This window comes from Sorex fumeus, unplaced genomic scaffold (assembly GCF_029834395.1).
Source record: "Sorex fumeus unplaced genomic scaffold, SorFum_2.1 ptg000064l, whole genome shotgun sequence".
Taxonomy (NCBI): domain Eukaryota; kingdom Metazoa; phylum Chordata; class Mammalia; order Eulipotyphla; family Soricidae; genus Sorex; species Sorex fumeus.
In genome coordinates, this window is record NW_026606121.1 from 5,971,148 (window position 1) to 5,994,127 (window position 22,980).

At 63.6% G+C, this 22,980-nt stretch overlaps 3 protein-coding genes across 7 annotated transcripts; 2 read left to right on the forward strand and 1 right to left on the reverse strand.

Moving 5' to 3' along the window:
• Nucleotides 1-2,722: 2,722 nt before the first annotated feature.
• On the forward strand, nucleotides 2,723-9,041 carry MIB2 (MIB E3 ubiquitin protein ligase 2). Of its 2 annotated transcripts, XM_056128429.1 has the most exons (18): nucleotides 2,723-2,858; nucleotides 3,987-4,250; nucleotides 4,456-4,627; nucleotides 4,886-4,992; nucleotides 5,074-5,268; nucleotides 5,348-5,490; nucleotides 6,024-6,128; nucleotides 6,206-6,368; nucleotides 6,444-6,577; nucleotides 6,667-6,815; nucleotides 6,897-7,053; nucleotides 7,129-7,289; nucleotides 7,369-7,495; nucleotides 7,570-7,797; nucleotides 8,018-8,196; nucleotides 8,273-8,457; nucleotides 8,534-8,599; nucleotides 8,709-9,041. In XM_056128429.1, exons 2-18 carry the CDS (start codon nucleotides 4,004-4,006, stop codon nucleotides 8,945-8,947), a joined length of 2,757 nt encoding a protein of 918 aa, XP_055984404.1. In that variant the 5' UTR covers nucleotides 2,723-2,858; nucleotides 3,987-4,003; the 3' UTR covers nucleotides 8,948-9,041. The 2 variants fall into 2 exon arrangements, with proteins under 2 accessions (XP_055984404.1, XP_055984403.1); XM_056128428.1 differs by having other exon boundaries at nucleotides 6,206-6,577.
• A 625-nt stretch (nucleotides 9,042-9,666) lies between these two features.
• On the forward strand, nucleotides 9,667-11,808 carry MMP23B (matrix metallopeptidase 23B). The gene is made up of 8 exons (XM_056128464.1): nucleotides 9,667-9,954; nucleotides 10,189-10,313; nucleotides 10,378-10,517; nucleotides 10,589-10,756; nucleotides 11,000-11,164; nucleotides 11,237-11,347; nucleotides 11,422-11,548; nucleotides 11,630-11,808. The coding sequence occupies exons 1-8, from the start codon at nucleotides 9,805-9,807 to the stop codon at nucleotides 11,805-11,807; spliced, it is 1,164 nt and encodes a 387-aa protein (XP_055984439.1). The 5' UTR covers nucleotides 9,667-9,804; the 3' UTR covers nucleotide 11,808.
• Nucleotides 11,809-12,037: 229 nt separating this feature from the next.
• Nucleotides 12,038-22,694, reverse strand: LOC130036563 (cyclin-dependent kinase 11B). Of its 4 annotated transcripts, none has more exons than XM_056128433.1 (18): nucleotides 22,570-22,694; nucleotides 22,280-22,403; nucleotides 22,077-22,192; nucleotides 21,314-21,411; nucleotides 19,798-19,936; nucleotides 16,830-16,966; nucleotides 16,020-16,145; nucleotides 15,760-15,855; nucleotides 15,511-15,681; nucleotides 15,250-15,315; nucleotides 14,556-14,731; nucleotides 14,161-14,251; nucleotides 13,749-13,870; nucleotides 13,568-13,673; nucleotides 13,242-13,471; nucleotides 13,058-13,174; nucleotides 12,823-12,971; nucleotides 12,038-12,739 (listed from the first exon to the last, which is right to left on the reverse strand). In XM_056128433.1, the coding sequence occupies exons 2-18, from the start codon at nucleotides 22,388-22,390 to the stop codon at nucleotides 12,457-12,459; spliced, it is 2,334 nt and encodes a 777-aa protein (XP_055984408.1). In that variant the 5' UTR covers nucleotides 22,391-22,403; nucleotides 22,570-22,694; the 3' UTR covers nucleotides 12,038-12,456. The 4 variants fall into 4 exon arrangements, with proteins under 4 accessions (XP_055984408.1, XP_055984406.1, XP_055984407.1 ...); XM_056128431.1 differs by having other exon boundaries at nucleotides 15,511-15,678; nucleotides 21,284-21,411; XM_056128432.1 differs by having other exon boundaries at nucleotides 15,250-15,312; nucleotides 21,284-21,411.
• Nucleotides 22,695-22,980: the final 286 nt, after the last annotated feature.

Here is a 22,980-nt window from a genome sequence, read left to right on the forward strand (position 1 = left end):
CCCAGGCCCCTGCCAGCGAGTGGGGTCAGGTGGGTAGGGCAAGGGGACTGGGATGTTCCTTGTGCTCCGGAGACAGACAGGAACAGTAGCCGGAGTCACTGTTGGGCAGACCTGAGTTCCTGGGGGAGCCTCCCGGCGAGCCTGCATTGCCTGGGGCTGCGGACGCAGGAACACAGCCATGCCTCAGTTTCCCTCTGTAAACCTGGCTGGAGGGCTCAATGTGGGCACAGCCCCCCAGTCACAAGCAGGAGAGTCAAGAAAACCAGTCTGAAGTGGGGTTCCATGGAGAGAAGCCCCCTAAGACCAGCACAGGCGGTGGGGAAGGCCCTGCCCTGGAAGCACCCACCTTCAGGGGGGTGCAGCCAAGCTTCTCCCATCACTCCTGGGATGTCACCCTGGCCGGCCTGGCCATGGCCTCTGTGGTTGCTGGGGTGCCAGGCCCAGTGTGACAGTCAGCCAGGAGCTGGTGACCCCTGCGAGACCTGGTGGGCAGCCCTGAGGAAGGCAGGTGCAGAGGAGAGTCAAGAGGGGTTCCAAGGTGGGATGGGCTCCCTCAGGAGAATGGAGCAGCTGGGTGGGTGCCTCGGACCTGAGCTCCTGGACCCTGTGGCGGGGCACACCCACTGGCAGGCCACTCAGGCCACTCCGCAGGCACCCAGGAGCAGTGGCACTAATCCACACGTGGGCGCAGGGAGCAGAGCCCATCCTTTCTGCACCAGAAACAGCTGAGAATGAGGTGCCCTTGTCAGTACAAGGGGCAGTTCCCCAACTCGGTCTGCAGGAACCCTCCCATCCCAATCCCAACGGCACAGGGTTGGCCCAGGCAAGACTAGGCTCCCAATGTGGGCAGAGGTGCCACTTTCCTCCCCCACTTCCTGCCTGTTCCCACAGCTCGAAGACTTGGAAGTACTTTACTGACTAGATGACTCATTAAAGGAGAAAAAAGAACAAAAGAAAACCCAGGTGCCAGGGCGATAGTACAGGGAGCAGTGTGCTTGCCTTGCATGCTGCCGATCTGGGTTTGATCCCCAGCACCCCAGATGGTTCCCCGACACCCATGAGATGTGGTCTTGGGGCACGGCCAGCAGTAAGTCCTGAGCACTGCCAGCTGTGGGTCCCCTCCCCAAAGGAAAACAGTGCCGCTGTTCTTGGAGTGTGAGGGGGAGACGACGGTGGGTCCAGCACTCTGCACGAGGCTGGTGGGTGGGCACTCTAGCAGAACGTGTCCCTGAGCCGTCAGCAGTGACCTCTGAGCCCAGCCCCAAGTGGCCCAAACCCAAGACCAGAGTAAAGAAGAGGGCAGAGAGACTCCGGGAGGCGGAACGCCCGGGAGCAAGGCTGCAGGGATGGTTCAGGTGCAGGCTCCAGGGTGCTGGGCACTGTGTGGAGCTGCGGTGTCCTGGCAGGTATAATGTGTGTGTGGGGGTTTGGGGGGATGGGGGGGTGGGGGGGTGGGGTTGGGGGGGCGCGGTGTGAGTGCCCAGGGGTGTGAGTGACCCGGTGGGGGTGAGTGCCCGAGGGGTGTGAGTGACCCGGGAGGTGAGTGACCCGATGGGTGTGAGTGACCCAGTGGGTGTGACCCGGGGGTATGAGTGACCCGGCGGGTGTGAGTGATCCGGGGGTGTGAGTGACCCGGTGGGTGTGAGTGACCCTGGGGTGTCAGTAACCAGGGTGTGAGTGAGTGACCAAGCGAGTGAGTGACGGGTGTGTGTGTGTGGGTGTGTGTGTGTGGTGAGTGACCCGATGGGTGTGAGTGACTCGGGGATGTGAGTGACCTTGCGGGATGTAAGTGACCCGATGGGTGAGTGACCCCGGAGTGTGAGTGACCGGGGTGTGAGTGACTAGGCGAGTGAGTGACCGGGTTGGCGCCGTGACCCAGGGATGAGTGACCGGGAGGTGAGCGACCCTGCGGGGTTGGTGCGTGACCAGGCGGGTGAGCAACCGGGTTCGGCGCGTGGCCCGGGGGTGAGCGACCCGGCGGGAGGCGCGTGACGGGGGCGGCGCGGGGTGCGTTCTCACGTGACGTCGCGCTCCGGGCGCAGCCAATCAGGGCGCGGCGGCGGCCCTCACTGCCGGCGCTCTCCGGGCGCCCGGGGATGGCGGCGCCTGCGGGCTCGGGTCACGCGCGGCGCGTCCGCGGCGGCGCAGAAGCAGGCGGGGCTCGCGGCGCCCCCTGCCGGCCGCCAGCCCGACGCGCGGCCTCCTGGGAGTCGTGGTTCGGGGCCGCCCGCCGCCCACCGCCGCGCCGCGCCGCGCACTACAACTCCCGGCAGGCGCCGCGCGGCCGACGGCGGGGCGGGGGGCTCGGCTCGGCCTGCGGGTGGGCTCGCGCGCGGCGCGGCGGCGCGGCGGGGCGGGCGCGGGCTAACGGCCGCCGCCGCCGCCGGTCCCCGCGAGCGCGCGCGCCGCTGGGCCGCGCGTGGCGGCTGTCGGGCGCCCGGGACCCTCGGAGCCCCCGCGCCGGGCGGGCGGGGCGCGAACTTGCGGGCAAGTGCGGGGCGGCGGCGGGCGCGAGCCGGGCGGGCGGACGCGGCGCGGGTCGGGCGCGGGGGGCGCGGGCGGCCCGGAGCCGCGGCGGGGCCGGGCGGGCCGGGGCCGGGGGCGCGCGGCCTGTTGCTCCCGACGCAACAAGTCGGGCGCCGTGGACGCCGGGGTCCGCGCGTCCTCCCCGTGGGCCCGCGCGTGCCGCAGCGCCCCGCCCCTGGCCGGCCGCGGCCGGGCTGACAGCTGTCCCCAGCCCCCTCCCCCAGGTCGGCCGCGGCGCTGGTGGTGGGTCCCGGGTCGCTGATGTCCAGTTTCCGGCAGGAAACCTCGGTGGTCGCCGTGCGCACCCCCGGAGACGGTCACTAACACTCTAGGTACGGGTCCATCGAGCATGATGGCAGGACCGAGGTCAGCAGCTCTGCAGGGTCGCCCGCCCCGCGTCTGCTGGCGTCCCTTTGGCCACAGCACAGACCTGGGCGCAGGGAGCTGCGGCCCAGGCCAGGGCCACGGGGAAGGCTTGGTGACAAGGAGACTCCCCGCCCTCCTTGGGGGGGGATGGGCCGGGGGCCCTTGGCAGTGGCCCTTGCGGGGACGTGTGGGAGACATGACATGAGGCTATTCTGGCTCACTTGACCTGCCCTTGCTGCCTCCTTGTTCGGGGTCAGGGTCAGGAAGGTCTTTGTCAAGCCCATGGGGACAGGGTGGTCGGTCACCTGCCCTGCAGATACCGCAGAATGTGGCCAGCTGCCATGGGAGTGGGGGCTGCGGCCTGACACCCTGGTCCTGCCGGCCAGAGGCCTCAGTGTGGCCGTCCAGATACCAGGGGCGGGCGGCCTGGTCCCTTGCTTTGGCTGCCTCTGGAGAGTGGGCGGTGCCTCTCCTCCCACACCAGGCCCAGCCTGGGCAGTGCCTAGAATAGTTACCCTGGGAGCTTTTTGAGGGCCCAAGCCCGAGAGTTCTCTGGAGGCCCCGGATGAGAGGTGATAGCACCCCCAGCTCACGAGGGGCTCCTGTATGGGCAGCTTCCTGTCCCTGGGGACCTAGCATCTGCGCCTGTCCTGTCACCAGGGCCTTGCCCTCTGGCACTGTTAACCATGTGTGTCCCCCATGTCTGTGACTGCTAGGGAGGCCCCCAGAGGTTGCCTTAGGGGGGTAAGTGGCCGCGGGGCTGTGTGTGGTAGGGGCTCACATTGGGGGCGCCTGTTGCTGGTGGTCAAGGTCCGCAGAGAAAATGTGGTGGGTAGCAGTGACCCTGGGGTGCCACCCCCTCTGAGTGCCCAGTGGCTGCAGCCTAAAGCCTTTCCCCTACACTGAAGTAAACCAGGGTCCTTGCTGCTAGCAGTCGAAAACCTCGCATGGGCCAGTGCCCACCAGGAAGTCACACTCACTGGTCAGCATCATAGAACACAGAAAGGGATTGCCGCAGAAGTGCCTGCGGGAGGGGGCGGAGGGTCTTTCACTACAGGCTCTCCCTGAAAGCTGAGGGTGTGCCCTGCCCACAGGCCCAGCAGCATCTACCATGGACCCAGACCCCCAAGCCGGTGTGCAGGTGGGCATGCGCGTGGTGCGAGGCGTGGACTGGATGTGGGGCCAGCAAGATGGCGGTGAGGGGCTCGTTGGCACCGTGGTGGAGCTCGGTCGCCACGGGAGCCCTTCGACCCCGGACCGCACTGTGGTGGTACAGTGGGACCACGGCATTCGCACCAACTACCGCGCGGGCTACCAGGGTGCACATGACCTGCTGCTCTACGACAACGCCCAGATCGGTGCGTGAGCCTGCGTGTCTGACGATGTGGGTGTGTGTCTGTGTGCCGGCGTGCATGCGTGCCAGGGTGGGCGTGTGCGTGCTGGCGTGTGCCCGTCCTGCACCTGTGTGTGCGTGCGCCTGCCTGCATGCGTGCTGGCCTGTGCACGTCTGTGCTGGCGTGTGCGTGCCCGCAGCACAGCTGCTCCTGTCCGCTTGCTCCCTAGGCGTCCGCCACCCGAACATCATCTGTGACTGCTGTAAGAAGCACGGCTTGCGCGGCATGCGCTGGAAGTGCCGTGTCTGCTTCGACTATGACCTCTGCACACAGTGCTACATGCACAGCAAGCACGACCTGGCACACGCCTTCGAGCGCTACGAGACGGCCCACTCACGCCCGTGAGCCTGCCTGCCTGCCGGGGTCGGTGGCACCACGCGCGCGTGGACGGCCCGCAGAGCACTGCTGTGTGGGGTCTCCCCGCCCATCCCCTCCCCACATGGAGTCAACCCCAGGCCTCTCTCCTGGGGGGGGCAGGAGTCCACACGTGGGGACCTGGGGTGCCTGGCTTCTGGAGGCAATGGCAGGGTTGACCCCCATCTTCTGGGCCTGCATGGTGGGGAGGGCGCCTCTCGCCCAGACCTGCCCCTCTCTTTCAGGGTTCCACTGAGCCCTCGCCAGGGCCTCCCAAGGACCCAGCTGAGGGGCATCTTTCAGGGCGCCAAGGTGGTGCGGGGCCCTGACTGGGAGTGGGGCTCGCAGGATGGTGAGTGGGGGCCGCGGGCGGGTGGGGGCTGCATGGCCGCGGGGCCTGTGCTCAGCTCCACCGGGGCTGCTGTCTCCCCAGGAGGGGAGGGGAAGCCAGGCCGTGTGGTGGACATCCGGGGCTGGGATGTGGAGACGGGTCGCAGTGTAGCCAGTGTGACCTGGGCAGATGGCACCACCAACGTGTACCGCGTGGGCCACAAGGGCAAGGTGGACCTGAAGTGCGTGGTGGTGGCGCCTGGCGGCTTCTACTACAAGGAGCACCTGCCCCGGTTGGGTGAGTACCTGGGGCGTGGGCAGCAGCAGCATAGGCCCAGTTGGGGCACCCCTGAGCATGCCCGCTTGCCCACCCACAGGCAAGCCAGCAGAGCTGCAGCGCAGGGTCAGTGTGGATGGGCAGCCTCTCCATCATGGGGACAAGGGCAAGTGTGTGCTGGACGCCGACATCTTGCGGGAGATGCAGGAAGGCCGTGGTGGGTGGAACCCCAGGATGGCAGAGGTGAGCTGTCTGCTGAGCTCTGTCCCTCGTCCCCACCCCGCTCTGGCCACCATTTGGGGGACAGACCTTGGGGACATGCATGTCCAGTTCAGCTACAGGCCCTCTGACCTTTCCCCCTCGGGCCCTCATGAACCATGGGGGGCTGGGCCCAGCCAAGTGCCCCTCTGCATGCCAGCCTGGCCCCAAGGCAGTGGGGTTCGTTCAAGTGTGGAGTGCCCCCTCGGAGGTCCGCCCTTAGAACCTGCAGGGCCTTGGAGCAGAGTGCCTGGGGGCAGCAGGGGATGGGTCAGGGTGGTGGGTGTGGTTTGACGGTGGAAGCAGGATTGCAGGCTGTGGGCAGGGGCCAATGGGAGGGCTGCCTGTGGGTCCTGAGATGGCCTGGAGCTCCTGTAGGTGCTGGTAGTGGTACAGCTGCAGAGCCCTGCCCGAGCCATATGCCCCAACAGCACAGACCTGCTAGTGCTGGGAGGGGGAGGGTCAGGGTGCACCTGCCGCCTGCTCAGGGCCACCACCCACCCGCACCTCTCTCTCAGCGCCACTCCTTCTGGGTGGGTGATGTGGTACGAGTCATTGACGACCTGGACACGGTGAAGCGGCTGCAGGCAGGGCATGGGGAGTGGACGGACGACATGGCTCCCGTAAGTACATCCACTTGCCTCCCCTCGCCTCCCTGCCGCCTCCAGGCCTGCTGTGACGCCCCTTCCCCTCTCCGCAGGCCCTGGGCCATGTCGGGCGGGTGCTGAAGGTGTTCGGAGATGGCAACCTGCAGGTGACTGTGGGCGGTCAGCTGTGGACCTTCAGCCCTTCCTGCCTGGTGGCCTACCGGCCCCAAGAGGACGCCAACCTGGACGTGGCTGAGCGCGCCAGGGAGAACAAAAGTGCGGGCAATCAGCTGGGCGCCACGCGGGGCAGGGAAGCCCCGAGGTCGCCGCTCACCCCAGTGCCATCCCCAGGTTCACTGGGGGTTGCTCTGGACAAGCTTCGAGCCCAGAAGAGCGACGTGGAGCGTCCCGGGCGCCTGGTGGTGAACGCGGCGCTGGGGGATGTGGCCCGAGCTCTGGATGTGCTGCGGAGGCACCCAGAACAGGCGAGCCCGGCCCGGCCCCCGCGACCCCCACCCCCACCCCTCCCGCCTCAGTTGCCAGAGGGAAGTTGCTGACCTGGCCCTCCCAGCAGGTGGACACCAAGAACCAGGGCAGGACTGCTCTGCAGGTGGCCGCCTACCTGGGCCAGTTGGAGCTGGTACGGCTGCTGCTGCAGGCCCGGGCAGGCGTGGACGTGAGGGATGAGGAAGGCCACACAGCGCTGCACTACGCGGCCCTAGGGTGAGGCCTTGGACCGGGGAGGTAGGGGGGTGCCGCAGGTCCACCGTGGTCCCTCCGCAGCATCTCCATCCTCTCTGCCAGGAACCAACCTGAGGCCGCACGAGTGCTGCTCAGTGCAGGGTGCCAGCCTAACATTGTCAGTGGCACCCGCAGTGCTGCACTGCACCTGGCCGTGCAGCGGGGCTTCCTGGAGGTGGTGCGGGTCCTGTGCGAGCATGGCTGTGACGTCAACCTGCGTGTGAGTGTGGCGCCCTGGGCCGGGCCCCGGCACCCCGGGGATCGCCTCCCAGTGACCTTGGCCAATTGTCGGCAGGATGCACACGCGGACACACCCCTGCACTGTGCCATCTCTGCGGGCACCGGCGCCAGCGGCATCGTGGAGGTCCTCACTGAGGTGCCCGCCACCGACGTCACAGCCACCAACAGCCAAGGCTTCACGCTGCTGCACCTCGCTGCGCTCAAGGGCCACGCGCTGTGAGTGGGGGCCGGCGCACAGCCACGTCGCCGGGGGCCCTGGCGCCTCGGCCTCCAGACGCACCTTCTGCCCCCGCAGAGCTGTCCGGAGGATCCTGGCGCGGGCGCGGCAGCTGGTGGACGCCAAGAAGGAGGACGGCTTTGCGGCGCTGCACCTGGCCGCCCTCAACAACCACTGCGAGGTGGCGCAGATCCTCATCCGAGAGGTGGGATCGATGCGCCGCAGGGTGGGCCGGGGGCGCGGCGCCCGACGGTGCTGAGCCTGCGCCCCTCCCCCCAGGGCCGCTGCGACGTGAACGTCCGCAACCGGAAGCTGCAGACGCCACTGCACCTGGCCGTGCAGCAGGCGCACGTGGGGCTGGTGCCGCTTCTGGCCGATGCGGGCTGCAGTGTCAACGCTGAGGACGAGGAGGGAGACACGGCCCTGCACGTGGCCCTGCAGCGCCACCAGCTGCTGCCTTTGGCGGCTGGCGGCGCCGGGGGCGACCCGGGGCCCCTGCTGTCCAGGGTGAGAAGTGTGGGTCCGGGTGTGGACAGGCGCTGACGGGGCCAGTGTGGCCTGTGGACGTGCCCCGGGGTGGGGCTGGTCTTGTGGGCAGGAGGCACCTTCGCGACCCCGGGCAACCCGGGGGCTGGGGAACAGGCCAGTATGGCCAGTATGCGGAGGGGGACGGTGGGGGCCTGACTGGGGCCAGCCCGTGACCCCCGCGGCCTCGCCCCGCCCTCAGCTCCAGGCCTCGGGCCTCCCGGGCAGTGCGGAGCTGACGGTGGGCACGGCGCTGGCCTGCTTCCTGGCGCTGGAGGGTGCCGACGTGAGCTACACTAATCACCGCGGCCGCAGCCCGCTGGACCTGGCCGCCGACGGCCGCGTGCGCAAAGCCCTGCAGGGCTGCGCCCAGCGTTTCCGGTGAGCCCGCGGGGCGGCGCGGGGGGCCGCTGTTGGGCTCGAGCCCTTGCCAAGCCCCACTCTCACCCGACTGCAGGGAGCGGCACGCGGGGGGCGGAACCGCCGCCCCGGGCCCCAGGCTGACCCGCAGCACCCCCAACACCGTGACGAACCTGCACGTGGCCGCCGCGTCGGGACCCGACGCCGCCGAGTGCCTGGTTTGCTCAGAGCTGGCGCTGCTGGTGCTCTTCTCGCCCTGCCAGCACCGCACGGTGTGCGAGGGTGAGTGCGGGCGGGCAGGGGGCGCGGGGTGGTCCCACGCTGGCCGACACCCGCCGACGCCCGCCGCCCCCCGCAGAGTGCGCGCGCAGGATGAAGAAATGCATCCGGTGCCAGGTGCCCATCGTCAAGAAGCTGCGGCCAGGTGAGCGCGGGCGGGGTCGCGCGCGCTGGGGGTCGCGCGGGCGGGTCTTCCTTCCCCCCCACACCCCCCCCGCGCGGCCAGCCCTGACCGCGCCCGGGCCCGCCCACAGACGGCTCGGAGGTGGCGGGTGCCGCGCCCCCGGCCGGGCCGCCCCGGCAACTGGTGGAGGAACTGCAGAGCCGCTACCGGCAGATGGAGGAGCGTATCACCTGCCCCATCTGCATCGACAGCCACATCCGCCTGGTATTCCAGTGTGGCCACGGCGCGTGCGCGCCCTGCGGCGCCGCGCTCAGCGCCTGCCCCATCTGCCGCCAGCCGGTCCGCGACCGCATCCAGATCTTCGTGTGAACCCGCGCCCGCCCCGCTCCGGAGCCGCATCTGTCCCGCCACTTCCACTCCCGTCGCGCCCTTCTGTGTTTTATAAAAAGATTCTCGGACTTGGCGCCTGGTGCCTGCCTGGGGCGGGGCTGCGGCGTGTGTGTGTGTGTGTGTGTGTGTGTGTGTATGTGTGGCGGTGGGTGGGAGGGTGGGGGGCGTTCCTGGATCTCGGCGCGCACCCCCGGGACGCCCGGCCTCCCGCCCTCGGCCAGCCCCTCACCTCGTCGCCCCAATCCCGGCCCGCTCCGCCCTCGCGGCGGGGCTCCTCCCCGGCGCAGCCCCAGGTTCCGTCCAGTCGAGCCCCCGACCCTCCCCGCATCCTGCCACCCCAGTCGTGGAGAGTTTGGGCCCTGGACCTCCAAAGCCGGCCCCGTGCGCTCCTCTCCGTGCACCTGCGGGCGGCGTGTGTGCCTGTGGTCCCCGCTGGCGTCTCCCAGGGTGCGGCCCCTGCCCCAGCCTCGCCCCCAGCTGTTTCTCTAGGCCTCGCCACGTCCCCCACTCGCCATGTGCGCTCCCTGGCAGGGGCCCAAGTCGGGCCCCGCAGGAGCGGGCGTCCAGGGCTTGAGTCCATCTAGGGAAAAAGCCGCTAGTCCGTCCGGGGCGCCCGCCCGCCTCCAAGGCGGCGCTCGCTCTCGGTCCCTCGGCCGTGGCCTAGGCGTCCCGGACCAGCCTCCCGGCAGCGGCGGGCCAGCTGGTTTGCTTCAGGCGGCCCGGCTCCCCCCCCCCCTCAGGGCTGTAACCCGAGCCGCCCGCCGCCACCTCCCCGCCGGCTCCCTCCTCCGTGCTCAGCCCCGCGCCGCGGCGCCCCGACAGCCAGCGCAGACGCCATGCAGCGCGGGGCCATTGCGCCCGCGGCCACGCCGGGGCTCCCGGGCCGGGGCGGCCAGCGACCCGCCTGGCTGGGCGCCTTGTGCCTGCTCCCTGCGCTCCTGCTGCTGGCGCGGCTGGGGCTGCCAGCCACCCCGAGCGCGGTGCAGGTGAGGCCACGTCGGCGCGCCGCCGTGCCGCAGAGCGTGCCCACGGCAGGGTGGGACAGGGGCTGGCCGCCCGCCCGGACCCTGGCATCTGGCCGGCTCGGTGGGACCTTTTCTCTCGTGGCCGTTCATGTGCCACGGCGAAGTCGAGACCCCGAGAAGGAAAGAGAAGGGGATGCTCCCAGTCGGCCACTGACAGTCCCCGCCGCCAACCCGCGGCTCCCGCTTCCCCCCAAGGAAGATGTGGCTTCGCCGTACCCCACGGGGGTCTCGGACCCACCGCCCCCGCAGGCGTCCCGCATACGCCGCTACACGCTGACGCCAGCCCGGCTGCGTTGGGACCGCTTCAACCTCACCTACAGGTGGGTGCCCGGCGCTGGGGGCGTGGCTACGGCCGGCCGCCGCCCTAACTGGTGCGCATCCCAGGGTCCTCTCCTTCCCTCGGAACCTGCTGAGCCCCAGCGAGACCCGGCGGGGCCTGGCCGCAGCCTTCCGCATGTGGAGCGAGGTGTCCCCCTTCAGTTTCCGAGAGGTGGCCCCGGAGCAGCCCAGTGACCTCCGCATAGGTGGGTGCCATCTCCCCGCGCACCCCGCCCCGCGCGCCCCACGCGTCCCGCTCAGCCCCGCGGCCCCGCAGGCTTCTACCCCGCCAACCACACGGACTGCCTGGCCTCGGCGCTGCACCACTGCTTCGACGGGCCCACCGGGGAGCTGGCCCACGCCTTCTTCCCCCCGCACGGCGGCATCCACTTCGATGACAGCGAGTACTGGATCCTGGGCCCCACGCGCTACAGCTGGAAGAAAGGTGACGGCCGGCCTCTTCCTGGGGCCCCTCTGGGATGGGCACAGGTGGGCGCGTCCAGGGAAGGGCAGGCAGGGAGACTGGGCGGCGGCAGGCCCCGGGTCCCAGACGCCAGGTCCCGCCCGTCCCCGCGCCCCGGAGGGGGCGGAGCTGCATTCCTGGGGGCCGAGCTCACATCCTTATCTCTTGCCCGAGCGTTCCCAGCGCAGCTGCGCGCCGGGACGCCCACTCTGACCGGGCCTGCAGGCGTGTGGCTCACCGACCTGGTGCACGTGGCGGCGCACGAGATCGGCCATGCGCTGGGGCTGATGCACTCGCTGCAGGGCCGTGCGCTCATGCATCTCAATGCCACGCTGCGTGGCTGGAAGGTGCTGTCGCAGGACGAGCTGTGGGGGCTGCACCGACTCTATGGTGGGTGTTCGGCTGTGGGTGCGGCGGGCCGGTCGCAAAGGCCCCGAGGTCCTACTGTGCTCCCTCCCGCAGGCTGCCTGGATCGGCTGTCCTTCTGTGGCTCCTGGGCCAGAAAGGGCTTCTGCGCAGCCCGCCAGCGGCTGATGAAAAGGCTCTGCCCCAGTAGCTGTGACTTCTGCTACGGTGAGGTCCTGGGGCCCCGGCCCTGGCTCCCAGGGCCAGGGTGTGCAGCTAATGACATGTCCCCACTGGAGCAGAGTTCCCCTTTCCCACGGAGGCCACCACCCCACCCCCGCCCAGGACCAAAACCAGGCTAGTGTCAGAGGGCAGGAACATGACCTTCCGCTGTGGCCAGAAGATCCTGCACAAGAAGGGCAAAGTGCAGTGAGTGGCCGGCCCCAGGCCTGCATCCGGGCGGGCAGCAGGGATCGGGATGGCCAGCCTGAGTCCCCTTCTTCCCCCCAGCTGGTACAAGGACCAAGAGCCCCTGGAGTTCTCCTACCCTGGCTACCTGGCGCTGGGCGAGGCGCACCTGAGCATCATTGCCAATGCCATCACAGAGGGCACCTATACCTGCGTGGTGCGGCGCCAGCGCCGCGTGCTCACCACCTACTCTTGGCGCGTTCGTGTGCGCGACTCATAAAGTACTTTTTGTCTCAGTCTCAGCTTGTTTTTGGGAGAGGTGCTCCTGGGGCCAGGACACAGAATCCCACCACCACTGCGGCGACCATACCAGATGGGCAAGAACTTTCCCTGACTACTCTTGGGAAGTGAACTGAGGCCTGGTGTTGGGGTTGGACAGGGCACCTGTCTCTCCCTCAGCACCCCATTCCCTCACCAAAGCCAGCAGGCTGCCCTCAAGAGACCAGGCTTCTCCGAAAAACTTTACTACATCTCAGAACACACGACGAGCTTGTACAAAATCAGGCGGCCCGGTGGGCTCAGCTCCGGGGCGCGGGAAGGACCCGAAGGTCCCACGGCAGGAAGTGCCCAAGGTTCAGCTCCACCAGGCCCTCCCCGGGCTTCTGGTGGGCGCTGCCGTCTCTTGGGGGACCAGCCCATCTCAGCTGAAAAAATACATCCTTTGCTTCCACATGGAGGCCATGTGGCTTAATTCTACACATTTACAAGCCCAAAGGAAATAAAAAAGGAACGTAAAAACCAAACCCAGTCCAGCAGCTGCACTTGCCCCAGGTGGCCACGTGGGGGCAGCAGGTCCCCCTTTCCCAGCTCTGGCCCCCAGGGCCTGCTGCTGGTGTGAGTGGAGACTTGTGGGCTCTGACCTAGGAAGCTCAGAACTTGAGGCTGAAGCCAGGGCCGGCGGCCGAGGCTCCCTGGTTGGTGGTGGTCAGGTGGAATCCTGTCTCCTTCAGGTCATCCTCGCCCAGCTGGCTGTAGCCCAGGCCTCCCTCAGGGGGCCGAGGGCTGGTGCCCCGCTTGACCCGCTGCTGCTCACTTTTGGCAGGCCACGTGGGGAACATGGAGGGGTCAATAGGGAGAGGGGTCTCTCGGAAATACTCGTGCTTGAGTCCGTCTTCCGCGCTGACCCTCCGCCCAGGGAAGTAGGTCAGGAACCTGTGAAAGACCATGGGTGAGACGCCTGCCAGTGGGGGAGGGGAAGGGCGGGGCGGGGCGGGGGGGGGGGGGGGGCCGCCTACTTGTTCATGAGGTCGAAGCCCTGGTCTGAGAGCAGAGCCCCAAAGCGCTTGCGGAGGTTGTTGTAGGGGTATTCTGTGAAGCTCATTTTCTTGACTGCAGGAAGTTCATTGTAGCCTGGCCAGATCTTCTCACTGGGCGTCCCCAGATCCTAAAAGCAGAGACCCCTCCAAGTACCCGTACCCTGCAGAAAGCGCCAGCCGACCACCCAGTGGAGAGCTAGGGCCCCAGACCCACCTTAAACACTTTGTTGATCTGGTCAATCTCCGACTTCCCAGGGAACAGTGGCTTCTGCGTGAGCAGTTCCCCGAAGATGCAGCCCACCGACCACATGTCCACAGCAGTGGAGTACTCCTGGGGGTAGAGCCAGGCTCAGGGTGGGCGAGGCCCCAGGGTGGGCCGCCCAGCAGAAGGCACTCACCTTGGCACCCAGCAGCAGCTCTGGGGCACGGTACCACAGGGTCACAACCACCGGCGTGTAGGCCTTCAGGGGGGAGCCATACTCGCGGGCCAGCCCAAAGTCCCCCACCTTGAGGATCCCGGCGTGGCTCAGGAGCAGGTTGGATGTCTTGAGGTCACGGTGCAGAATCCAGTTGTCGTGCAGGTGTTTGACACCACGCAGCAGCTGGATCATCAGGGTCTTCACTTCCCCTAGACAGTGATGCAGCAACATGCAGTGCCCGGCCCAAGGCAGGACTTGCAGCCTGGCGCCCCCGCACGGTGGCACACGTGCAGCACAGAGCCTACCTGGCAGAAAAGGCTGCTTCATGGTTTCCATCAGACTCTTGAGGTCGTGCTCCACGTAGTTCATGACGATATAAATCTTGTCCATGTTGCTCCCCACCACGATTTCCTAGGAGGCAGCATAGGTCAGAGGGCCGCGATCCCCAGGCTGCAGCCCCGCCACGGCTCTGCGGAGAGGCCTTACCCTGACAGTGACAATGTTGGGGTGCTGGGCCTTAAGGATGGTGTTAATCTCTCTCAGCGAGGTGATGGGAAAGCCCTCCTTCTCCTTCTCCATCTTCAGTCGCTTCAGAGCCACAATCTCATCTGGAAAGATGACCAGGTGTCCACGGGTCACTGGGATGTGTCTGCCACTAGGTGCCCTCCCTCAAACAGCTCCAGTGTGAGAGCAGCAGGAAGCAAAGCCCCACTCTGCGGTCCCTGCCAAACTAGGGGCACACAGCAAGCTGAAGGGACAAGCCATTCCCACAACACCCCCTGTGGGTCCCAAGGCTGGGTGCTCCTGGGCCATGCAGGCCACTCTGCCAGGAATACCCCTCCCCTGTGCCCCCAGCAAAGCCTCAGGGGCGGCCTGGAAGCAGCCCCACCCAAGCCACCTGTCTTCTTGTCCTTGGCTCGGTACACCACCCCGTAGGTGCCCTCTTCGATCCTGTTCAGGCACTGGAACTCCTCCACGCTCCGACAGCCCTGTGGAAGCAGCCACGAGGGGGACTTGCAGCCCGTCTCCTCCCAGAGCCAGGCGGGGACCAAGCCCTGATCAGGGGCACCACTGGATCCTGCAGGGATGCAGTGCCCCACTGCTCCTCGATGCTGGCTGTGGGTACTCCTTTAGCAAAAGGAGCCCCCGCTCCCACCTCCCTTCCCTGTGCCTGACTGCAACACCAGCCTAAGACCCTGGCAGGGGTGGCAGTGCTGCTTGGCTGGAGGCCACAGGCCCCTCCCCCCCAGGTACCCCACCTGGGGCCTGGCCCCTGGCCCCTGCCAGGCTGACCTGCAAAGCGGGCAGGTACTTGGGCAGTTCCTGTTTGAGCTCGATGGGCGACAAGGCGGGGGAGTCGGGCACGAAGTCCCCTTCGGTCAGGGCACTGCTCTGCGGGGTGCCCTCTCCCACTCCCTCATCCCCTTCTTCACTCTCCCCGGAATCCCGATCGAATCTTGACTCTGGAACTTCAAAGGGACATTGATTACTCCTGCATTTAGGCATGGGACAGCGATGACAACAGGGACACTGGGAGCAGAGACGACACCTAGCCTAGCCCTAGGAGATTGTGCTTGAGGTCTTGGAGCTGGCACTCAGAGCGCCTGGGGGCATGGGCATGGCAGGGCAGGCAGGCTGGACAGCAGTGCTGCCTCCTTCCTTGCTGGGTTCTGAGGGTGGGACGTTGCTGGGACTTCCGAGGCTCCCGCAGGGCCAAGCCAGAGGCGCTCAGGATGGCAGTAAGTCCTGTTCGTTGAGAGTGCCGCCACGGGGACACATGGCCCCAGGTCAGGCTGTGTGTGGCGGGAGCATACTGTGGTGCATGACCGCCATGCCCTAGAGACCACTGTGGACCAGTGGCGGGGCCAAGGGGAGTGTTTGCTGGAGGCGCCTGCCACAGCACGGAAGGAGTGTCAAACCCCTCTCCCCACAAACGGGCCCCCATACTCGGGTGCGTGAAAGCAGAAGCAGTACCAGGAGCTCTTACCAACTAAGATATGGTTCTCGTTCTCTCGCTCTTCATCCTCACTCATTTCCTCCTCACTCACTTCTTCTAGAAGAGAAGGCAAAACTAAGCAGACTGCACAGGGCCCAGGAGGCTGTGGTGCTTGACCCCAGGAGTTCACAGTGTGGAAATGCCTTTGATTCTGTTCTGGGGCTCCGGCACCCCCGCAGCCGGGTGCCCCCACCAGCTGACTGCCCGGATGGCCTCTGGGGTTCCGGCATCCCTGCAGCCGGGTGCCCTCACCAGCTGACTGCCCAGATGCATCTTCTGAGTTGCTGCCAGTCTCCTCCTCCTCTTCCTCCTCCTCTTCTTCTTCCTCCTCCTCCTCCTCAGACTCTTCACTGCTGCTCCCTTCCTCTTCTTCTTCCTCTTCTTCTTCCTCCTCTTCCTCCTCAGACCCTGAACCGGACTCCGCTTCAGGAAGGAAAGAGTCAGAAGTGCACACGTGGCCCCACCCACTGTGACCAGTGCCCCGGGCCCAGTGAGCGGTACCTGACGATGACTCAGCCGAGCTGGTTTTTCGCTCGCTGTCGCTGATGTCCTGCAGGTCAGACAGTAGGTCTCTCTCCTCCATTTTCTCCTCTTTCACTTTAAGAAACAAGTCATCGAATGTGGGAAAGGCCGAAAGCAGCACTGAGATGTGCCTTTGGCCCAGCTCAGCCCACGCGTGCGGCAAGAACAAGGGAAGGCTCAGAGTCCCCCGGACTGTGCACAAGCTGACAAACGGCCCTGCAGGTGCTGCCCAATCTCACCTGGCTTCCGGCTGTCTCCCAGTTCAAACCTCTCTCGAGGCGGTCGCAGAGGGCTGCGGCCCCAGTGACTGGCTTTCCCTTTCTCACCATAGTCCTCCCTCATGGTTCGGTGATGAGCAGAAACAGCTGCAGTGAAGACAGAACAAGTGACTCCACAGTGAGCAGGGTGCCCCTGGCTGTGGGGACCGAGCACAGGGCCTGTGGCAGCCGTGCCCACCATGCAGACTCCTAACAGTACCAAGGAAGCCCGGGGAGGCACCCCTTCCAACCCCGAGCTGTGGGCCAACCCCAGAGTCAGGGCTGCCTCACCCTTACACTCGCCACCCTTTCCACCCGAGAAATGCACAGGTCAATGCTGCCAGAAACACGTAAGATTTATGATGCGGTTTCGGGTGTTCGTGGGTGATGCTAAGGGCTGGACCCCAGAGCTGCCCATGTGAGAAGCCCATGTTCCCCACCTGCGTTCCCCAGCCCAAGCATGCAGCTGATCCCATGTTCGTTTTTACTGCTGCTGCTGCTTTCCAGACCCCACATTCAAGAAGCTTGTCTTTCAGGCAGCTGGCGTGCAGCCACCAGTCCAAGGGAAGAGGTCTGCAAGCCACGAGTCTCCACTGGCCAAGAAGGAAGAGTCCAAGTCCAGATGGCAAACCCATTTCCAAACTCCTGTCCCCAGCATAGCTGTTACCAGCCCTGGACACAAAGACCAGCCGTGGCTCCACCACCTGCCGCTCCCTGGCCTCGCTCCGCCCCTGCCTCGGCTCTGGCGAGAAGGCTGGGTCCCAGATGGGCACTTGCCCACTAGCTCGTTACCTTCCCTCCGGGCCTCGCGCTCCTTGCGCCGCTCCTCTGCCCTCCGCTCCCGCTCCTTCTGTTCCCGCTGCTCCTTCTGCTGCTCCCGCAGCTTCCGCTCCCGCTCCCTTTTCCTCTCTAACTGCTCAAGGCGGTCCCTGCAATAAGCACATGCCAGCTGGTTCCCTGGTTCACTCTTTTCTCTCTGCTTTCTGCTTCAGGTTACAAACTCAGTTGTTCAACCCCTGGTCCTGCCTCTGCTCCCTGGGATCTCTGGCAGATGAAGCCGAAGGTCAATCCTCAACTCAGGCTGGCAAGGAAAGTGGGCACTTGGGGCACAGTGGGTAGGGCGTTTTGCCTTGCACGCGGCTGACCCGGGTTCGATTCCCAGCATCCCGTATGGTCCTGAGTGCATGAGCCAGGAGTAACCCCTGTGCATTGCCGGGTGTGACCCAAAAAACAAAACAAAACAAAAAAAACAAACAAAAAGGTCAGTGGGTATTCAGGGAAATAGGAAGGCAGTGAGGGGCTGGTTCCGGAACGCTAGTAGGTGAAACAGATGTGCCACCTGCACCATCAGGTGGCCAACAAGTGGAATTGCATAGACACTGGAAATACTCATCTTCAGGGTGACAGCCACCAGTACAACCTGGTACTGCTAACACCTTCGCCGCCTTCTTTACGTATTCTATAGGGGTCAGAAATACTGCAGCAAGGAGGGTGTTTGCAGGGCTGGAGAGAAAGCACAGCAGGTGGGGCATCTGCCTTGCACACGGGTGACCCGGGTTCGATTTCTAGGATCCCATATGGCCCTTGAGCACCGCCAGGAGTTCCTGAGTGCAGAGCCAGGAGGAACCCCTGTGCATTGCCAGGTGTGATCCAAAAAGTGTGTGTGTGGGGGGGGGAGGAGGGTGCTTGCTTTGCACGCAGCCCACCCAAACTCAATTCCTAGCACCACATAGGGTCCTAGAGTCCTCCCCCAACCCCCACCAGGAGTGACCCCCTGAACACGTGCAGGGGTGAAGGTGTTCAAATGCAGCCAAACCTAGCTGAGATGGTCTTTAGCACTGGTAGCAACTACCCAGAACAAAGAGCCAGCACTAGCTCCTGGAGGCCAGAGAATGTATAGCAGGCAGGGGACTATGCTTGCACGTGCTGGCCCAGGTTCCACTCCCGGTGACTCACAGGGTTTTCCAAGCACTATTTCTGAGTGCAGAACCAGGAGCACTGCTGGATATGGAGCCCCACCCCCCCAAAAAAAAACTGTCACGAATCAGGAATCTCTTTAGTTACGACACCATATACAGCACTCTCCCTCTCCTCCAAAAAAAAAAAAAAAGATCAAGAAATGAACTGTAAATCTGATTATATTCCTAACTCAGCATGAAACGATCTCTAGGTCCCAAATGAGAGAAACCGTCAAAAAGAAAACATCTCTTCGGAACCTGGGGTGAGACTACCCAGTCAGGCACTCGCCCTTGTGTGTGTGGGGCAAGACTCAACGTTCCAGCCCTGGCACCGTCCCTCATGGCTGCCAAGTGCTGTGGTGGCCAACTCTGCCTCCATGGTTCTGAGCAGCATAAGCATTACGCGAGCACCATGCCATGCCCTCTACCGCATTTGAGGTATCCTAAGCTGTGCACTGCCTTAGTCTTCCTGGCTCAGATCATCTGGAGCTAAGCAGGGCTGAACAGACGTCCAGAGCAAGGATATGCACCGGGCTCCTAGTACTGATTATATAACAACCTCCCGGAACACTGCCCTAAAGCCAGCTACTTCCCGAAGGAAGCTGCCCTGTCAGACCCCCTCAGCACCAGCAGGGTATCTCCAGAGCAAGAACAGGAATCGCCTCTGGGCATCCTAGGAACTGTTTGCACACACATTCTGGATGAGCTTCCTGAGAAGGCCCAGGGCAAATGCTTGCTCTCGCCTGGTTCCTGTGGGGCACCCACTCTCTCCTTCCCTTCCAGCCTTCAGCTACCAGGCCAGGAAGCCCCTCCCCTACTTGGCCCCCCTCTGTACCATCTCTAACATTAGGGTCTCTGGTAGGAGTGACCCTGCACAGCCTTGAGCAGTGACTCCACCACAGCTGCTTCTCTCAGCCAATCCATGTCTAATTCTGTCTTTATTTATAAATCAATGGCTTAACTTTTAAAAAAGTTATTTATACTTGAGTTTTTAAGGCAATGTGCCAGTACAATTCCCACCATTAACTTCCCTCCACCAGTGTCTCCAGGTTCTCCCCCCTACTCCTAATTCTATCTTCAAGAGGGGTCCAAAAGACAGTATAGCAGGTAGGGCGCTGGCCTTGCACACAGCTAACCTGGATTCTATCTCCAGCACCACACACAGTCCCTGAAGTATCCCAGAGTGCAGAGCCAGGAGTAAGCCCTGTGCTCACCCAACCACTCCCTAAAAAGCAGCAGCTCACTTCTTCCAGACAACTCTCCACCATGACTTCATCAGAATGGCTACGTGACCCTTCTGTACCCAATTCATGCTGGCAAGTTTTCTTTCTTTTTCTTTTTGGTGGGTTACACCCAATGCATGATGCCTAGGGGTTCCTGGCGGTGCTTGGGGGACCACATGGGGTGTCGGCGATTGAACCCGGGTCAGCTGTGTGCAAGGCAAATGCCCTCTCCACTGTGCTATGGCTCCAGGCCCACCGGCAAGTTCTTATCTGTTGCTAAAATGATCATCTCAGGGCTGGAGAGAGTACAGGGGGAAAGCAGTTGCCTTGCACATAGCTGGTCCGGGTTTGACCCCTGGCACTAGGGTACTCCAAGCTCAGTCAGGAGCAATCCCAGAAATCGGAGCTGGGGTAGCCTTTGAGCACTGCTGGAGGTGGCCCACCGCTACCCCACCGAACAGAAAAACGACCAGTTCTTTCACTGTTCCCAGGAGATGCCCAACTTCCTGATGTTTTTGCTGAGCTGCAGTGCAAGCCTGCTCACCTCTCTGCCGGAATGCCCTTGCCAGGCCCACTCACCTCTCTCTCCTGGAATGCTCTCTCGCCATCTCCCGCCTCTTCTGCCTTTCCCATTCCCGACGTGCTTTGTCCTGTTCTTCTCTGTGACGTTTCCGACGTTCGTGTTCTCTTTCTTTTTCTTTCACCCTAGCATGCTTACCTAGTGAGAAATGATGGTGTCATGCAAACAAACTGAACTCCCAAGAATTTAATAAAAAAGTACCCAATGAGAAAAACATTTAACTGGGACAGCTGTCGGAATAGTGGAAAGAAATGCAGTTACCACTGTGAAAAAGTAACTTTCCATTCCTACTATTCTGATTAAAATGATAGGGCCATGTTAGGCCCTCATTTAAAGGGTATGCAATGAGGCCTTGATCCTCTTAGCAGGTTAAAGCCACGCCTGGGAGCCAGAGGGACAGGAGAGGGGTGAGCCACTTGACCTGCCTGCTGCTGGCCCCAGTTCATCACAGACCAACCCCCCGCCCCCCCCCCCCGACTGATCCCTGAGCAGAGCCAGGTTATGTTCTGCTGGGTGTAGTCCCCAAACTGCAAAACAGAAACTACATTGTTTGGGGGGTGGGGAAGAAGATGGAAGTGGTGCACTAATGTGATGGCACTCCTGAGTCAACCGCTCCTCCCCAACCCCCTGAGAAAAGGACACAAGTGGAAGGTGGTTGGAACTCTGGGGATGGTGGGGTCACATTAACGCCATGCAGTTGAGCAAAAGAACCAATATTCACACACTGCTTTTTATTTTCGGGGGGGGGGGATAGGCAGCACACCCAGCAGTGCTCAGGGCTTACTCCTGGCTCTGTGTTCAGGGATTACTACTATTTTACTACTATTAGGTTCAGGGCACCAAATGGGGTGCTGGAGATGGAACTCATGTTGGCTGTGTGCAAAGCAAGTGCTCTACGCACTGTGCTACTGCCCAACACTGATGCTCTCATAATAATAAAAGTCACCTCCATAACATAGTCTATTTTGATAAACACAGTATACTTCTATGTGACTATTAGTATACCAGTGCTCAGAAACACTATATGGACTTAAACAAACGTTTTTCAAAAAAAGTTAACACAGTTTAACATAGAAGGGTGTTCCCCCCCACCCCCATACTCACTGACTGAAAGGATTAATTTTTTGGTGGGGGGTGCTGGGCCACACTCAGCAGGGCTCAGGGCTTATTCCTGGCTCTGTGCTCAGGAATCTCTTCTGGCAGTTCTCAGGAAGACCATATGGGATGCTAGGGGCCATAACTGGGTTGGGAGTATGTAAGGCAAGTGCTCTGATCACTGTTCTATAGCTCTGGTCCCAAGATTAAATAATTTTATGTTGAAACAAAGCCCCCCCAATGAAGGAGAGAAAAAAATCCAGAGGACTCACGAAATAACCTATAATTAGTTTATGCTTTGAAACTAAGTGATACCATCGTACTATGCAGAAGATAGACAGTGAAATAATCATACATGATATAAAGAAAAAAAAAACAAATGCTCTGTACCCCCTTCTGCTGAATGACTACGATGCCTACGTTTCTCTTTTCTCTTTTCATCTTTTCTGTGATGAGCCTTTTCTTTTCTAGACATTTGCTGGGGTGGTTTGATAGCCAAAGAGTCATCTTCCTCTCCTCTGAAATAAGATACAGACACACACCATGCTTGAAAAAGTCACGTCGGAGTACTAGGATGTTAGGGTGTTTCTTCAGGTGAGAAAACTCCGCAGCTGAGAATAAACGACCACATCAACTCTGAGGTTAGAACCCAAACCATACGTTATACACAGGTTCAGATGGACAGTGTGACCCTCGGAGCTTTGTGGCTGGGAATGGCACGTAGGACTGGGGCGCACGTTCTGCAGAAGGTTCAGGTTCTCTACCACAGCCACCCACCGTCTCAAAGAAAAAGACCGACAGAACGTGGCTTGTAACAAGCTACCATAAATGCGGTTCTAACTTCGTGGGCACGGAAATACGTATCAGATTGCACAGAGCTTATTTCCAGTTCCGCCTCCTCCATAACCTCCAGAAAGCTGTTTTTATTAAAAACAGCCGCGTGGGCCGGACAGAGAGATAAGCACGACCGATCCTGACACTGCTCGCTGTCCCCAAGGCCCTGCCAGGGGCACAGAGCCGGAGTCGGACGGACCCTGAGCACCACCAGGTACGGGCCCCCGAACGCCAGGAGCCCAAAGTCGCCCAAGGCAAGTGGGTCACCAGGAGGCGCCGCCGGCGACGCCCCCTCACCGAGACCCGGGGCCCCCGCCCCGCCTCCTGCTCCGGCGCGGTGGTCAGTCACCTGTCCTCCGTGGAGTCCTCGCGCCGGTACGGCGAGTTGCGGATGGTGATCTCCATGCGGTGCTCCCTCAGCTCCCCCTCCTCCAGGGAATCCCGCTTGGAGTCGCGGTCATCGGCCTGCGGGGTGGGGGGCGATGGAGAGACCGCGGCCACCGGGGCTGGAGCTCGGCTCCCGCCCCCGGGCGCGCGGCAGCCCGGACTCACGTTCTTCAGGCGTTTGATCTCGGCTTTCTCCTCCTGCTCCTTCCGGCGCTTCTTCTCCTGCAGAATCTCATCTAACGTCTTCACTTTCCAGGAGTCCTTTTCATCACCCATTGGGGTCGCCCCGCTGCGGAGAGGCCGCGTCCCGCCACAGCCCGTTAGGCGGCCGCGCAGGCGGGGGGGCGGGGCCGAGCGCGCCGCCGCTCCCGGCCCGCCAGGCTCCGGGGCCGCCGCCGGGGGTGCCGCTCGCTGCCCGCTCGCCGCCCGCACGCCGCCCGCCCGCCGCCACTCACCCCTGCGCCTCCGCCGCCGCCACCGCCGCCGTCGGCCTGGAGCCTGAGGAGAAACAGCGCCCGGCGCGCGCAAGGAGTGTCGTCACTTCCTGCCCGGCGCACGCGGATGATGCGTCCCCCGGAAGCTCCGCACGCGCCCGCACTCGGAGCCTCTCGAGGTTGCTGCGCAGTTGGGGCGCGACTGAGCGGCGTGGGGGAGGGGCCTGGAGGCGCGGGGGCCCGTAGGGGCGGGGCGAGGAGCGTGGGGCGCGGGGCGGGGACTGAGCCGTTTGGGGGCGGGGCCGAGGAACGTTTAGCACGCGGGGGCGGGGACTGAGGAACGGGGAGTCCGCGGTGGGGGAGGGACTGACGGGGGCGGGGACGAGGAGCGCTTAGTTCGCGGAGGCGGGGACTGAGGGTTGGGGCGGGACT

Bases quoted from the DNA above. Each gene is read 5' to 3' on its own strand.
- LOC130036563 (XM_056128430.1), bottom strand. From the start codon at position 22,390: ATGGGTGATGAAAAGGACTCCTGGAAAGTGAAGACGTTAGATGAGATT. The intron at 22,193-22,279 runs GTGAGTCCGGGC...CCCACCCCGCAG, and splicing joins AGATCAAACGCCTGAAGAAC to GCCGATGACCGCGACTCCAA. The intron at 13,871-14,160 runs GTGGCTTGGGTG...TCATCTTTCCAG, and splicing joins AGCCAAGGACAAGAAGACAG to ATGAGATTGTGGCTCTGAAG.
- MMP23B (XM_056128464.1), top strand. From the start codon at position 9,805: ATGCAGCGCGGGGCCATTGCGCCCGCGGCCACGCCGGGGCTCCCGGGC. The intron at 10,757-10,999 runs GTGACGGCCGGC...CCGGGCCTGCAG, and splicing joins GCGCTACAGCTGGAAGAAAG to GCGTGTGGCTCACCGACCTG. The intron at 11,549-11,629 runs GTGAGTGGCCGG...TCTTCCCCCCAG, and splicing joins CACAAGAAGGGCAAAGTGCA to CTGGTACAAGGACCAAGAGC.
- MIB2 (XM_056128428.1), top strand. From the start codon at position 4,004: ATGGACCCAGACCCCCAAGCCGGTGTGCAGGTGGGCATGCGCGTGGTG. The intron at 5,269-5,347 runs GTGAGTACCTGG...GCCCACCCACAG, and splicing joins GGAGCACCTGCCCCGGTTGG to GCAAGCCAGCAGAGCTGCAG. The intron at 8,197-8,272 runs GTGAGCCCGCGG...ACCCGACTGCAG, and splicing joins GGCTGCGCCCAGCGTTTCCG to GGAGCGGCACGCGGGGGGCG.